The sequence below is a fragment of the Martes martes genome (assembly GCF_963455335.1).
Source record: "Martes martes genome assembly, chromosome: 11".
NCBI lineage: Eukaryota > Metazoa > Chordata > Mammalia > Carnivora > Mustelidae > Martes > Martes martes.
This window is the reverse complement of record NC_137899.1, coordinates 95,615,025-95,628,442: the sequence shown is the minus strand read 5'-3', so window position 1 is coordinate 95,628,442 and position 13,418 is coordinate 95,615,025. Positions and strand designations below refer to the sequence as shown.

At 41.5% G+C, this 13,418-nt stretch overlaps 1 protein-coding gene across 1 annotated transcript; it reads right to left on the bottom strand.

Annotated features, from left to right (window-relative positions):
* Positions 1–7,645: 7,645 nt before the first annotated feature.
* On the bottom strand, positions 7,646–8,533 carry TAS2R5 (taste 2 receptor member 5; the record flags this gene model as incomplete). Its single annotated transcript, XM_080819006.1, has 1 exon — positions 7,646–8,533. One exon carries the CDS (start codon positions 8,531–8,533, stop codon positions 7,646–7,648), a length of 888 nt encoding a protein of 295 aa, XP_080675132.1.
* Between the last annotated feature and the right edge of the window lie 4,885 nt (positions 8,534–13,418).

The following is a 13,418-nucleotide window of genomic DNA, read 5'->3' as shown; positions in this document are numbered from 1 at the left end:
GGTCATGATCCCAGGGTCCTGGGATGGAGCCCCACATAGGGCTCTCTGCTCAGCGGGGAGCCTGCTTCCCTTCCTCTCTCTCTGCCTGCCTCTCTGCCTACTTGTGATCTCTGTCTGTCAAATAAATAAATAAAAATCTTTAAAAAAAAAAAAAACCACAAGAAACCACCTCGCATTGGTCAGAATATAAAAATTACTAATAAATGACTCGGCTTTTGACATAGGCTTTCTGATGATTTTTGTATGGATTTTAATAGCTCTTATCTAAAGTAAAGCCTCCACTATTCAGGAGATCTCATACTCTCTCTTCTATTCAAGAAAATCACTCCAGTATTTCCCCTCCCTCCTCCCTTTCCCTCAACCTTTCTCCCTGTCCTTCCCTTCATCTCTCTCCTGGATCAGTCACATCAATATACAACTAAGCCACTATTTCTTCTATTAACAGTAAGTATCTAGATCTCATGTCCCCTACCCCCTGCTGCTCTTTCTCTCCAATTTAAAACAAAACTCCTTGAAAAGGTTTTTTCTCCAATTCCTTTCCAACCCAGTCTCTTGCTCTAACTCAAATCTGACTTTCACAAAGCGTTCCCTCTAAAACTACTCTTTCTAAAGTCTTTGATGACTTGTATATTTCTACAAGGTCAAATCTCGGCTCTCATTTCACCTGACATTATCAGTATCATCTGACAGTCATTCCCTCTTCTTAGAAACAGTTTCCTGACTTAGCCCAAGACAACGTGATCTTTTTTCTACTGCCCTCACTGGCTACTTCCTTGCAGTCTACTTTACTGATTCGACCACATCTCTCCAATCTCCTAACATCAGAGTGCCCAAGTTTCAGTCTTGGACTTCTTCCATCTATAAACACCCAGTTCCTTAGTGGTCTATACCAGTCTTGCGATTTTAAATACCATACATGAAAAAATAAATAAATAAATAAATAATAAATAATAAAAAATAAATAAATACCATACATGTTCTAAAAACTCCTGAATGTATATCTCAAGTTTGGACGTCTCCTTTGACTTCCAATCTCGTATCTTCAGCTGTCTATTCAACAGCTACACTTTGATATCTAATCTATATCTCAAACTTAACATATCCAAACTGAACTCCAAGTTTTACCCAAAGATGAACCTCCTCCACCCACAGTCTTCCCCATATAATCTGATGACCCTGTAATTTACTCAAGCCCAAAATTTTGGAATCACTTTTGATTCCTCTGTGCCACCTCAAATCCAATCTACAGGTAAATTCTACCCGTTCTACTTCAAAACATTTCGGCAATCTTACCACTTCTCCCTGCCTCCACTATTACCACCCTGGTAGGCCAGGATTATTACAAAATCCTCCTAACTCATCTCCCTTTTTCTACTTTTGTTCTATTAAACTCAACCTATTCTCAATACAACTAACTACCAAAGTGATCTTTCAAAATGTAAGCCAAGTTTTATCACTTGCCTCTGCTAAAAACCCTCCAATGGCTCCCCATCTCACTCAGAATAAAAGACAAAGTCTACACAATGGTCTATGTGGACCCTAAAAATTCTACTGGCCCTTTTGACCTAACCTCCACTACACCCTCTACTCTAGCCACACTGGTCTTCTTGCTCTTCTTTGAACACATTAGACACTTTCCTGCCTCTAAATTTTTGCACTTTCCCCAGATACATGCATGGCTTACTTCCTAAAAATCTTTGCTTAAATATTAATTTCTCAGTGAAGTCTTATCTGATTACCCTGTTTAAAATTAGGACCCCCACCTCTGATGAAAGTATGTATTAATCTTCTGTGATACTGTGACACGCGTATGAGAAACCTTAGAAGTATGTTTATTCACTGCTTTTAGGGTTTTTCAAGGATGTTTGCTGTAGCACTGTAAAGAGCAAAAAAATGGGGGCAGGTTGTAATAAAAATGTCTAGTCATAAACTATTGCTTATTTTTTTAAAAAGCAGTACAATCAAACACAATAACATATCTGGTCATTTAAAATGGTGTAGAGGGGCTCCTGGGTGGCTCAGTGGGTTAAGCCTCTGCCTTCGGCTCAGGTCATGATCTCGGGGTCCTGGGATCGAGCCCCGCATCGGGCTCTCTGCTCAGCAGGGAGCCTGCTTCCCCCCGCCCCGCCTGCCTCTCTGCTTACTTGTGATCTCTGTCAAATAAATAAATAAAATCTTTAAAAAAGAAAAAAATAAAAAATAAAATGGTGTAGAAAAGGCAGAATCAGACCTATAAATACAAAGAGCAAAATGATGGTCGCCAGAGAGAAAGGGAGAGGGGAGATGGTCAAAATGGGTATAGGGGAGTGGGAAATACAGGCTTCCAGTTATTAATAACTACATTATGGGGATAAAAGGCACAACATAGGGAATAGCAATGACATTGTAATACTGCCCTATGGTGACAGGTGGTCACGATGAGCATAGCATAACATGTAGAGAAGTTGAATTAGAATGTCATACATCTGAAAACAATGTAACAATGCATGTCAGCTATACTCAAATACAAAATATTAATAAAAATTAAAAAGTAAAATGATACAGAGAAGAATGTGTAATGGCATCAAAACTGTAAGTATAAAACTCAGTTTATACAATAGTGTATGTGTTACAGCTCCATGGTTTTTGTGCCCATGGCTATTCACTCAACAATACCTAATAATCTAAACAGTAAAGAACAAGAGGAAAACAAACAAAAAGATCTGTGTCCTCATGGAGTACACATTCTAGCTTAAGGATAAAGGCAGTTAGATAAATTTAAATGTATATTATACCACATAAGTGCTATGGGGGGGGAAGTGAAATGGAATTGGAAGTGCTGGGATAACCTGAGCAGGTTCTAAAAATCCTTGGGAATGCCAGGAAAGCAGTAAATGGAGTTGGAAGGTGGTTGTGGGAGGTGGCATCTGTGTTCCTAGAGATGTTATTATTAACATGATGTAGTGAGAATGCCACCATCAGGGTGCGAGTGAGTGTAGGGAATGTTTTTGGTGAGGTATAATAATAAAAAAGTGTGACAAAATGTGGCCTCCATGTCTGAGTGTACCCATGTGATGCTGAGGACAAAAAAAAAACAAAAGAAAGGAGAAGGCTACGAGAGCTCTCTAGGGACATCGAGAACATGAATCTCAGAAGCAATGATTCGTGGTGCGTAAACAATGAATTCTGGAACACTGAAAAGAAATTTAGAAAAATAAATAAAAATTAAAAAAAAAAAAAGAAGAAGGAGAAGCAGCACTGATTTGGACTGTCAAGTGCTCCTGTGGGAACAGTGGGAAAACCCAAAGCCAGCTGATACAAAGCTAAGGGCCTTGGGGTTCATCACTGCAATATCAGATGTTCCTCCAACCCTTTTTCTAGTTCCTCACAAATATCCAGAGTGCTGAATTCCAAAACCTTATTAAAGGAAAGAAAGCCTGAACGGTTCATACGCGTCTTTTTTTTTTTTAAGTTTTTATTTAAATTCCAGTTAGTTAACATACAGTGTAATACTAGTTTCAGGTGTACAATAGAATGATTCGACACTTACATACATCACCCGGTACTCATCACAACAAAAGCACTCCTTAATCCCCATCACCTATTTAACCCATCCCCCTTGGGGTGCCTGGGTGGCTCAGTTGGTTAACCCATCCCCCTACCCACCTCTCCTCTGGCAATCATCAGTTTGTTCTCTATAGTTAAGAGTCTTTCTTGTTTCATAGTCATCTTTTACCCTATATTCAATAAGTCCTCCTCAACATGATACTATGTTAATTAGATTGACTATACATTAGGAAAACTTCAGTGATTTTAATGCTCTACTCTTTCTAACCCTTGCTGCACATTAGAATCAGCCAGGGAAGCTTTATTTTACTATCATCATCATCATTATCATTATTATTATTATTATTGTATTATTATTTTCAGTTAGCAATATACAGTACATCACTAGTTTTTGATGTAGTGTTCAACGATTCATTAGTTGCATATAACACCCAGTGCTCACCACAACACAGGCCCTCCTCAATTCCCATCACCCAGTTACCCCATCCCCCCATTCCCCTCCTTTCTCTAACCCTCAGTTTGTTTCCTGGAGTCCAGAGTCTCTCATGGTTTGTCTCCATCTCTGATTTCTTCCCATTCAGTTTTCCCTCTCGTCCCCTGTGGTCCTCCCCTCCATTCCTTATGTTCCACATATGAGTGAAACCAGATGATAATTGTCTTTCTCTGTTTGACTTATTTCACTTAGCATAATCCCCTCCAGTTCCATCTATGTTGATGCAAATGGTGGGTATTCATCCTTTCTGATGGCTGAGTAAATCCCATTGTATATATAGACCGCATCTTCTTTATCCATTTGTCTGTTGAAGGGCATCCTGGTTCTTTCCACAGTTTGGCAACTGTGGCCATTGCTGCTGCGAACTTTGGGGTATATATGGCCCTTCCCATCTCCTCTGGGACTCCGGTTACACAATAACTACTCTGTTGTTTCCATGTGCGCTACAGCTGTTCTTTTCTTTTACATTTTCCATCTTTTTACAGCTGCCTGTTACCTTCTGAGAGTTATTTGAGCTGAACTTCCAGTTCGTTAATTACGGTTTATTAAGTATTCATTAATTCACCATCAATTCTGCTGTTTAATCTAATTATTGAGTTACTTTATTTCATTTCAAAATACATATTTCAGAAGGCAAAAAGAAATCAGACAGTAGGTGTGTGTCCTAGAATCAGCCAACCAGAGGCTCGTCAGCAGGACTGTGGACCTTGGAGCTAGGACCCAGGGGCACATTCACAGAGGCAGTGGCCGTGTCAGAGGCACAATGTTGACAGTCGAAATGTGTGTGGTGGTTCCAGCATCAGTCCCCAGAAGGAGACTTGGTAGTGTTCTCAGTTGTTTAAACTCTCTTGGTTCCCATTCTGATCTTGACTGTCCAGTCTTCCCACTGATTCTGTGAGATAGCCAATTTCCTCCCAATAAATGTATTTTCTCCTTACGTCATCTGAAGTTGAACATGAGATAGGATATGGGGAAAGTACCGGACAGATGAAGCACTAATTTCTTCCTTCTACGTAATTCAGATTCCATTGATACTATCACAAGTTATGGTTCAAAATAGTAAAGTTAAAAACATATTACTTAAAGTTATACAATTAAGGACAAATAAAACTAATCAAATTTAGGGGAGGAGAAGAGTTGTGGGGTTGAGATAATCCCCAAACTGTGATGGACAGGATTCGAAAGTTACAGTTCAAAGTTGATAAACCAAGTAAGAGAGGCAAAATCTTAAGAGTTCTGAAAGTTATCACTACAAGAACTAAGGCAAATGGCAAAATATGACTGTATCTGGGCAGTGGGACTAATAATGGGGAATGGAATGAAAACATGTTCGTTGGAAACTTTTTAGTCCTCTCCTAGGCTAAATCATACTACATAACAGAAAGAAAGGCCAGTGACACCCGAAAACACAGAGGCACACACAGACACATGTGCACATGCACAAGGATCCAGCTGCAGCTCTGCGAATGCAAACTAGAAAAGATTTACATAAGAACCAGTGCAAGAGCACAGATTTGCCTCCAGATTTGTTTTCTGGGATAAAAGGCAAAGCAGCCTCACACCCATCCTGAGCTAAATCATGTTCAGAAAAGGAAGGAAATCTAATCCCCCAAAGTGGGGAAAATGCGAGTGGTTTGTCCCCAAGAAGAGCCAGTCATAGAAACTTCAGTTGTGACTGGGATCTTGGCCCCCAGGCAACCCACTAATACCTTTCAAGTTGCAACAAACTTGAAAGATTGTTTATTTCATCTGTTGAAAAATACTCATAAAGCTGAAGTTTATGAGTATGGAGTATTCCATAGGTTCACCCTAGCATAAAGCCTTATAAGTATGAACAAGAGAAACTTAATGTTTACTGGAAAATGTCCAAGACCTGCAGTCCAAGGCTCTGGGACTGTTTACCTGCATCGTTTACCAGCTGATGATCTTGAGCAAACCACTGCTCCAGCCTGTTTTGTGATCTACGAAATTAAGATAGAAATATTAACTACATAGAGTTGTTATTAAAATCAAGTGAGATAATGGGTGGTATATAAGAACACGTGATAAAATGTAAAGCCCAACCCAAATGGGAGGTACTATTATTATCATTCTTACAATTGTTCACAAAGGACACCTGTATAAAGATAGGCATGGCATAGTGGAAAATTCATCCTACTACTAAAAATGTAACCCAGGAGAAGCATCTCTCTACTTGAAATGGATGGATATTATCGTTCCCAGAAGACAAAAGACAGTCCTTGACTTCATACAATGCGCGGTGACATCAGAGGAGCCAGTTCTCCCCTTCGTGATGACTTACGTCTACATGTACCTAGCACGTACCTCAGTTCACAGATTTAGGTAAGGAAAAGACACACATTGGGGAGAATAGATTCCAAAAAGTAGATGAGCATGGTTCCTAACAAGTGAAAAAAAATGTTAAGTATATCAAGTATTGTCCTTTGAATTCCAGATCCCCTAGAACTGAACCAAAACAAATTGTGCTCAAACAAAGCTAAAAAGATGACTAAGAAAGCACGTAAGAAGAGGGATGGGATACAGAGAAGCCAAAGGCAAAGCCAGCTATTTAGGAAGGTAGCATGATGTCCAAGGATAGAGCCCGGACCCCAGAGTCAGGAAACTGAGTTCTGGTCCCAGCATTTCCTTTGGCTCTCTATGAAACCCTGGGCAGGCCATTGGCCTCTACGGGCCTCCGTTTCTTTATAACATAAAAGAGGAATTGAAAGACTAATTAATGCAGCTAATTGATCATTTAGAAAATATTTACTGTTTATTATAAGTGAGGGACTGTTCCGGGCATCAGGAACCTAGGAGAAAACAGAAACAGACACAGTTCCTGCAGCCATGGATTTGACATAGGTAATCTCCATCCAACTCAAAGGCATGGTATGCTATAACTCTGATTTCAGTCTGTGGAGAGACCAAAATGGACCAAAGAGGAGGAGGCTTCACCTCTTCAGGGAGCAGTGTTCTTTTTGAGAGCAGAAGCAAGTGCCCCTTATTCCCATCTTGTCCCTGTCTAGGTCCTGGGCTTTGGAGCTTAATACAGAACACGACAGCCAACTGACTTTTGTCGTAAAAAGCAAGTCTAGGGCTCAAAGAAACTTCTAGAAATATAAAGATATGTTGTTTCATTTTTCAGTTAGATAACTAGACCTACTACAGTAGAGAAATGGGAAAATTATTTGATACTTCTTTGTTTAAAAAGCTTATCTAAAATGACAAATGTTAATGGATAGGCGAAATATAATAAAAATTAACAATCTCTATATTAATTGTTCCTAACCTCTGTTCCCTATAATAGGAAAAACACAACTGATATATGTAATTTTAAAAGAAATGAATTATTTAGTACTTATAAAACAGAATCTAACACCTCCTTTACCAAACATAAAGCCCCAGCCTCGATGTCGATAATACAATAAAACGGTTATACTTTACATTGTCAAAGGAGAAACAGCATTAGTTTTTATTCTGAATTTCCTGTAGCTCATTTGTTGATTTGGTGTCAAAAAACAAAAATTTTTAAAGATATGAAAGTCAGCTCCTTTATAGAGAGCTACCAAAAAGTGTCTCAAAAGAGTATTTGGAGCATACGTTTCTCTAGGATCTCCAAGCACACACTGTCTTCCAGAGAATTCTTTGACAAGTCTGCTTCACCCTGGGATTCCCCATGATCAGTATGACAGAATGAAGAGAAGGATATGCAGCCATGACTGTCTCAGAGATGAAGACAATGAGGAGATTAGTAGAAGACTTGTAGACGATGGAAAAAGGGCTGGCCAGGATGTAAACCACATGAAGGATAAGGAAGCAGCCCAAGGACTTCAGGACAGTGATGTGAGCCATGGCTCGAGCATCTCTCCTACCAGCTGTATGCACCTTCATCTTCTTGTGGTGTCTGTACAAAGAGACAATCAGCATCACGGAAGAAACAAGAAATATCATCAGAGGCAACCCACTTCCTGCATTAAGCTTTAATACATACAGGTAGTGCCAGCTTTCAAAGGGGTACAGAATGCTGCTGTTGCCTTGGGAAGGATCATGGGGCTTTAAGCCACTGTGGGTTACAAGTAACAAACTGATCATGAAGTACCCCAGAAGGCACAAGAGACTCAGGCAATAGGCCCTCTGCTTCAGCCACAAGCAGACAGGGTGCTCAAGGGTCATGATCTTCCTGCAGTAGAAAACACTGAGGAAAGTAGCAAACCACAGGCTGGCCTGGCTTACCAGGATCCAGAAGACACTGAGATACCGAAGCCAGTGGCTACTGTGGAAAAGCGGAAACAGGCTTAAATCCATCATAATCAGCCACTGCAGGAGAAATCGGCAGACAGCCAGGCCCAGGACAATGAGGTTGTATGAGGACCCATTGAATTTTCGGACCCATTCTCCAAAGCTCCAGACCACAAGGACACCATTTCCAACCAGGCCAATGAGAAATTCGGCCACCGCCACCACCATCAGCAGTGCTAGGGCGGCACTCAACATTGCTGGGGACAGGAAGGAGTCTGACTTCTGTCACAGAAGGTGTCCTGCTTCAGCAGAAATGTGTGGGGCTGTGGCTGAGTTTCAGCTCCCCGGAGGGTGAGACGACACCCAAGGTAAGTCTTCACACCCCAGAATCTGGATTTGGTCTTGCCCCGCTGCTCAAGACTGAAGAGCTGTGACCAGGCACAGAGAGTTTAGAAATTATGATCCCCTCTGTATTTGCATCCACATGAATGCAGTCTGCGCCTACACTCAGAGACTTAAAATAGCACCACAGATACTGGCTCCTCTTCTCAAGGGTCATGAGCTAGCATCTAGACACTAGCACATAATATATTAAGACCTTTCAATAAGAAGATCAAATCAAAATATTCTCAGATTTTATACCGTGCCAAATGTGAGCTCATTATTATAAAAAAAATTTTGTTTTTATAAAAAGTACTCTGAACATAAAAATATGAAAGCTGAATACACTCAAATATAAAATATATTTCATTATCAAAAAATAATAAAGTAAAATATATTTCACTATCAAAGAGAGAAGTAGGGAAAATTGGGGGGAAGAAAACAATCAGAGAACAAAAATAGCACATTTAAGTGCCAAATAATAAAAATTTAAAAAAAAACATGGAAGTCAGGGAGAGGAGCCATCACTGCTAATCTGAGTCTTTGAGGTCATCTGTCTTAATTTATGATCAAGTATCCACACACACATGACTCAGCATATATCTCATACCAAGGTCATAGAGGAAGGAAATGAGCGCAAATAAGTGAAAAAAGACTAGCACAGTTATCAAGAAATATAGTAAAGTGTTTCATTTATTGTCCAGATTCCAACTTCCCTAGGACCAGTCTAACACAAATGTTCATGGAAGGTTGAATTCTAAGACAGCGTCAAAGAGATTTTGAATAATCCTTGAGCAGGATGGGACTGTAAATAAGATAGGTTGTCACTTCTGTAACTAGGTTACATTTTATGGCAAAGATAAAGGGCTTTTCCAAATGTAATTGAACCAGTTGCATTTGAACTACTCAGAAAATTACCCTGGGTGGGTCTCACTTAACCAGTAAAAGTCTTGGAAGAGAACCTGGGCCCTCCTACTGACCTTGAAGAATCCAGCTACCAGGCTGTGAGAGAGACACACATGACAAGAACTGCGAGGTGTTGTTGAGATTGGCCAGCAGAAGGCAGCAGCAGGAAAACGGGGACATTTGTCAAACAACTGCAAGGAACTGAATTCTGCAAACAACGAGTGAGCTTGGAAAAGCACCCTGAGCTCCAAAAAACTACAGCCCAGTCAACATCGTGACCGCAGCTTTCAAGACTCTGTGCAGAGGGCTCACTTAGGCTGTGCCTAGACTCTTTACCCACAGAAACTGTGCAATAAATGTGTGTATTGCTTTAAATTGCTAAGTACGTGCTGCTACTCCGCAAACAGAAAACCAATGCAGTGGTCAAACTAGGCCAGAAACTATGAGGAAACAAGGAGAAAGAGGAACTGAATTGGGAAGAAGGAGGAAGGCTAGGCTAGCTTCTGAGGAAGTCAGCATGGACGCAGAGGAAAGACCAAAGTATCCTGAAAGATCCTAGAAGAAACCAAAAACCCCATCCCAGGCCCTCTGCTTTGGCCACAAGCAGAGAAGGTTCAGGGGTCATGATCTTCCTGAAGTAGAAGACACCGAGCAGCCAGCACACCCAGAACAATGAGTTTGTTTGGGGATCTCTTTCCTTTTTCGGATCCATTCTTCAAAACCCTAGACCACAAGGCTTCTATTTCCAAGCAGGCCAATGAGAAATTCAGCCACAGCCATGACCATCAGCAGCGCCAAGACAATGGTCAACACGCCTGTCCCAGAAGGTGCCCTGCTTCAGCCGTGTGTGTGTGTGTGTGTGTGTGTGTGTGTGTGTGGTGTGTGTCTCCTGGCTGAGCTTCAGATCCCGAGGGTGATACAGAATTAGGGTAGAACATTCCACTTCTCAGAGTTCGGATTCTGTCACTGTCCTTTTGAAATCCATTCTCTGACAAAGAAGACATAGCTGTGAACACAAGTAATGTCCTCAAAGGTAAGAGCCTCACTTCCATGTGCATCTGCATGAAGCTGGCCTAGCATCTGCGATGAAGAACAAGCCACAGCTACAGACTGTCCTTCCAAAGGAAGCAAGTCAAATCCACCGTGCTCTTGGACCCTGCTCCCACCCACCCTGACTCTGCAGAGCTGAAATAAGACATTCTGAGAATCTCAACAGTGGCAAAAGCAAAGCACCTCATATTATAAACAGGTCAAGTACAACATTTATGAATAACTTGGCAAATATTTATTAAATGTCTACCATGTGCCAGGCCCCTAATCTAGGCTCTGGGGACACAATCACCACACAAAATAAATAAATAAATAAATAAATAAATAAAAAACAAAAAAACAAAGTCCCTACTGTCACAGAGCTGACATTCTGGTGGGAGAGGCAAATAACTAATGCTGTATTAACATGCTTGTAACTTGAATATATAAATCTAGAGTTGTGTTTAAATACACACAAAGGCTTGTTTCAATACCAGGGAAACAAAGGAAAAAATAGGATGAGAAAATGCGTAAAAACAACTACGAGACAGGATAAATATTTACTGCTGAATACTATGTGCTAGAGGAGGTCAAGATGGAGAGAAATCTGGGAACGACAGTGCTAGTTCACCAGCACTGATACAGTGGGTCAGTACCGCCTCTTGGTGGGAGGTGTCTGGAGGGAGGAGGAGGGGTTTAGTCATGACCCATAAGCAACAAGGATCACAATCTTCAAGGAAGATTATGATAAGAATCAGTAGCATGGCTGTGGGAGGGCGAGTAAAAACCCCAGGGCAGGGCAGGGGTGACTTGGAAGATGAGAGGACAGAAGCTATTTTTAATCTGCTTCCATAAGCATGAAAACCTGGGGAGAGAGGGAAGTACAGCAGACAAAAGTTGGAAGATGGTCGAGAAGGCAAGGCTTAATTTCCCTTCTCCTGAGAGTGAGCTGGACTTTGAGACTTCTAAACAAGAGACTCTGGAAAAGGAAACAGAGTAACCGGGCAGTGGGGAAACCCAACAGACACCACCTTAACCAAGCAACCAAGGGTAACATGACCAGTGAGAAGTTCATGACGATATCTGGTATCCCCCAGTGTGACATGAGGAGAAGGGCACCTCATCTTTTTTGGACTCCTCCCCAAAGGCCCACAACCCCAGTATAACCATGAGAAAAACATCACAAACTCAGATTGAGGGATGTCTTACAAAATGCTTGAACAGTAATCTTCAAAACTGCCATGGTCATGAAAACAACGAATGATTGAGAAGCATCACAGACCAGCAGAGATTAAGAACACCTGACAATGAAATGCAACATCCTATCCTGGACTGGATCCTGGAACAGAAAAAGAACATGAGGGTGACAACTGGTAAAATCTGAATGAAGTCTGTAGTTCGCAGTTAATGCGTTAGTGCTAGTTTGTGTCACACTGAGGGCTGATGCTAACGTGAACCTGGGAGCACTTGGCTTTGGAGGAGCAGAGCCCAGTGCACCAGGTTATGTAAGATGTCAACATCAGGAAAACTGAGTGAGGGGAATCTGGAAACTCTCTGCACAACTTTTGCAACTTTTCTGTAAAAAAAAAAAAAAAAAGAAGCCACTTCATTTTTGACAAGTTATAGATAACTCAGTTACATGAAGCTGTTTGTATAAAAATTATGTTTTTAACAGTTTGAGAATTGTGCTTTTCTAGAGGAGACTAAGGTTCTTCCATACCATTGGAAGCTCATGTTAAGAAACGAGGCAAAAAAGAGGGGAGACAGGGCCTCCTGGATATCTGCTCCTCCACAGCCAAGGGCTCTCTGCAGGAGCACCTCAGCACCAGCCCTCAGCAGGGCACATAGCTCAGGGCCAGCTCCCTGAGGGAGAACTTACAAAAGGAGCACTTGTGGCCATTCATAGAAAGGCAGTGTGCTTCAAAGACAGACAGATTTGAGTTTGCCTCCCAACTCAACCAGTTAGTAGCCGTGGCCTTAACCAGTCAATTAACTTTTCAGAGCTTCGGGTTCCTCTTTATAAAAATTCTGAGACTGTATGATTTGCCTCACAGGGCTGTTCCGATGATAAAAGGACATATGACATTACCCAGCCTGGCCCCCAGAAAATAGTGTTACCTAATTAACATTACTTTTCTTTCCTTCCTTGATGGTTTCTCCCCACAATCACTCCTTTCAACGAAGTAGGAGAGAGCCTGGAGTCTGTTGTCGCTGCTTCTAAAGGAAGCTGATCAGAATTTCTGGAAAGCAAGAATGAAGGTGAGAGACTGATTCGCCCAGACCTTTGACTGAAGTCAGAAGTACAGAGAGGTAAGTAGGAGTTAAAGAGTAATATCAGTATCAGTATCTTTATTTCCCCTATTGACATATCAAGATTCAGATCATGGTTATAAAGTCACTGGCCCAGCTATGAAAGCAGCAAAATTGAGACAAATAATCCTCCTGTATTTAAAATAGGTCAGAAGTACTATCAGGCAAATCAAGTGTGGACCTGTGTGTAGACACCTCGTTTGCAAGCCAGGTGTACACGCACTGGGTCGTTTACCGAGGGCCTCTGGCTCCTTCCTACAGACACAGAGTTACAGCCATGACTCTTCCCAGGCCCTATATGGCCCACAGCCATCATCCAGAGAACAACCCAGCTGCTCTTGATTAAGTTCTAGAACCTAGGTGAGGTTCGGTGAGCTGAGGTCCGGAGCCAATGACCACGAAAGAATTCTTGAGACATCTTTGGTGCAAAATGGTGGTTTATTAAAGCACGGGGACAGGACCCGTGGGCAGGAAGAGCTGCTGCCCCGGGTTGTGAGGGATGGCAGGTTCTGTA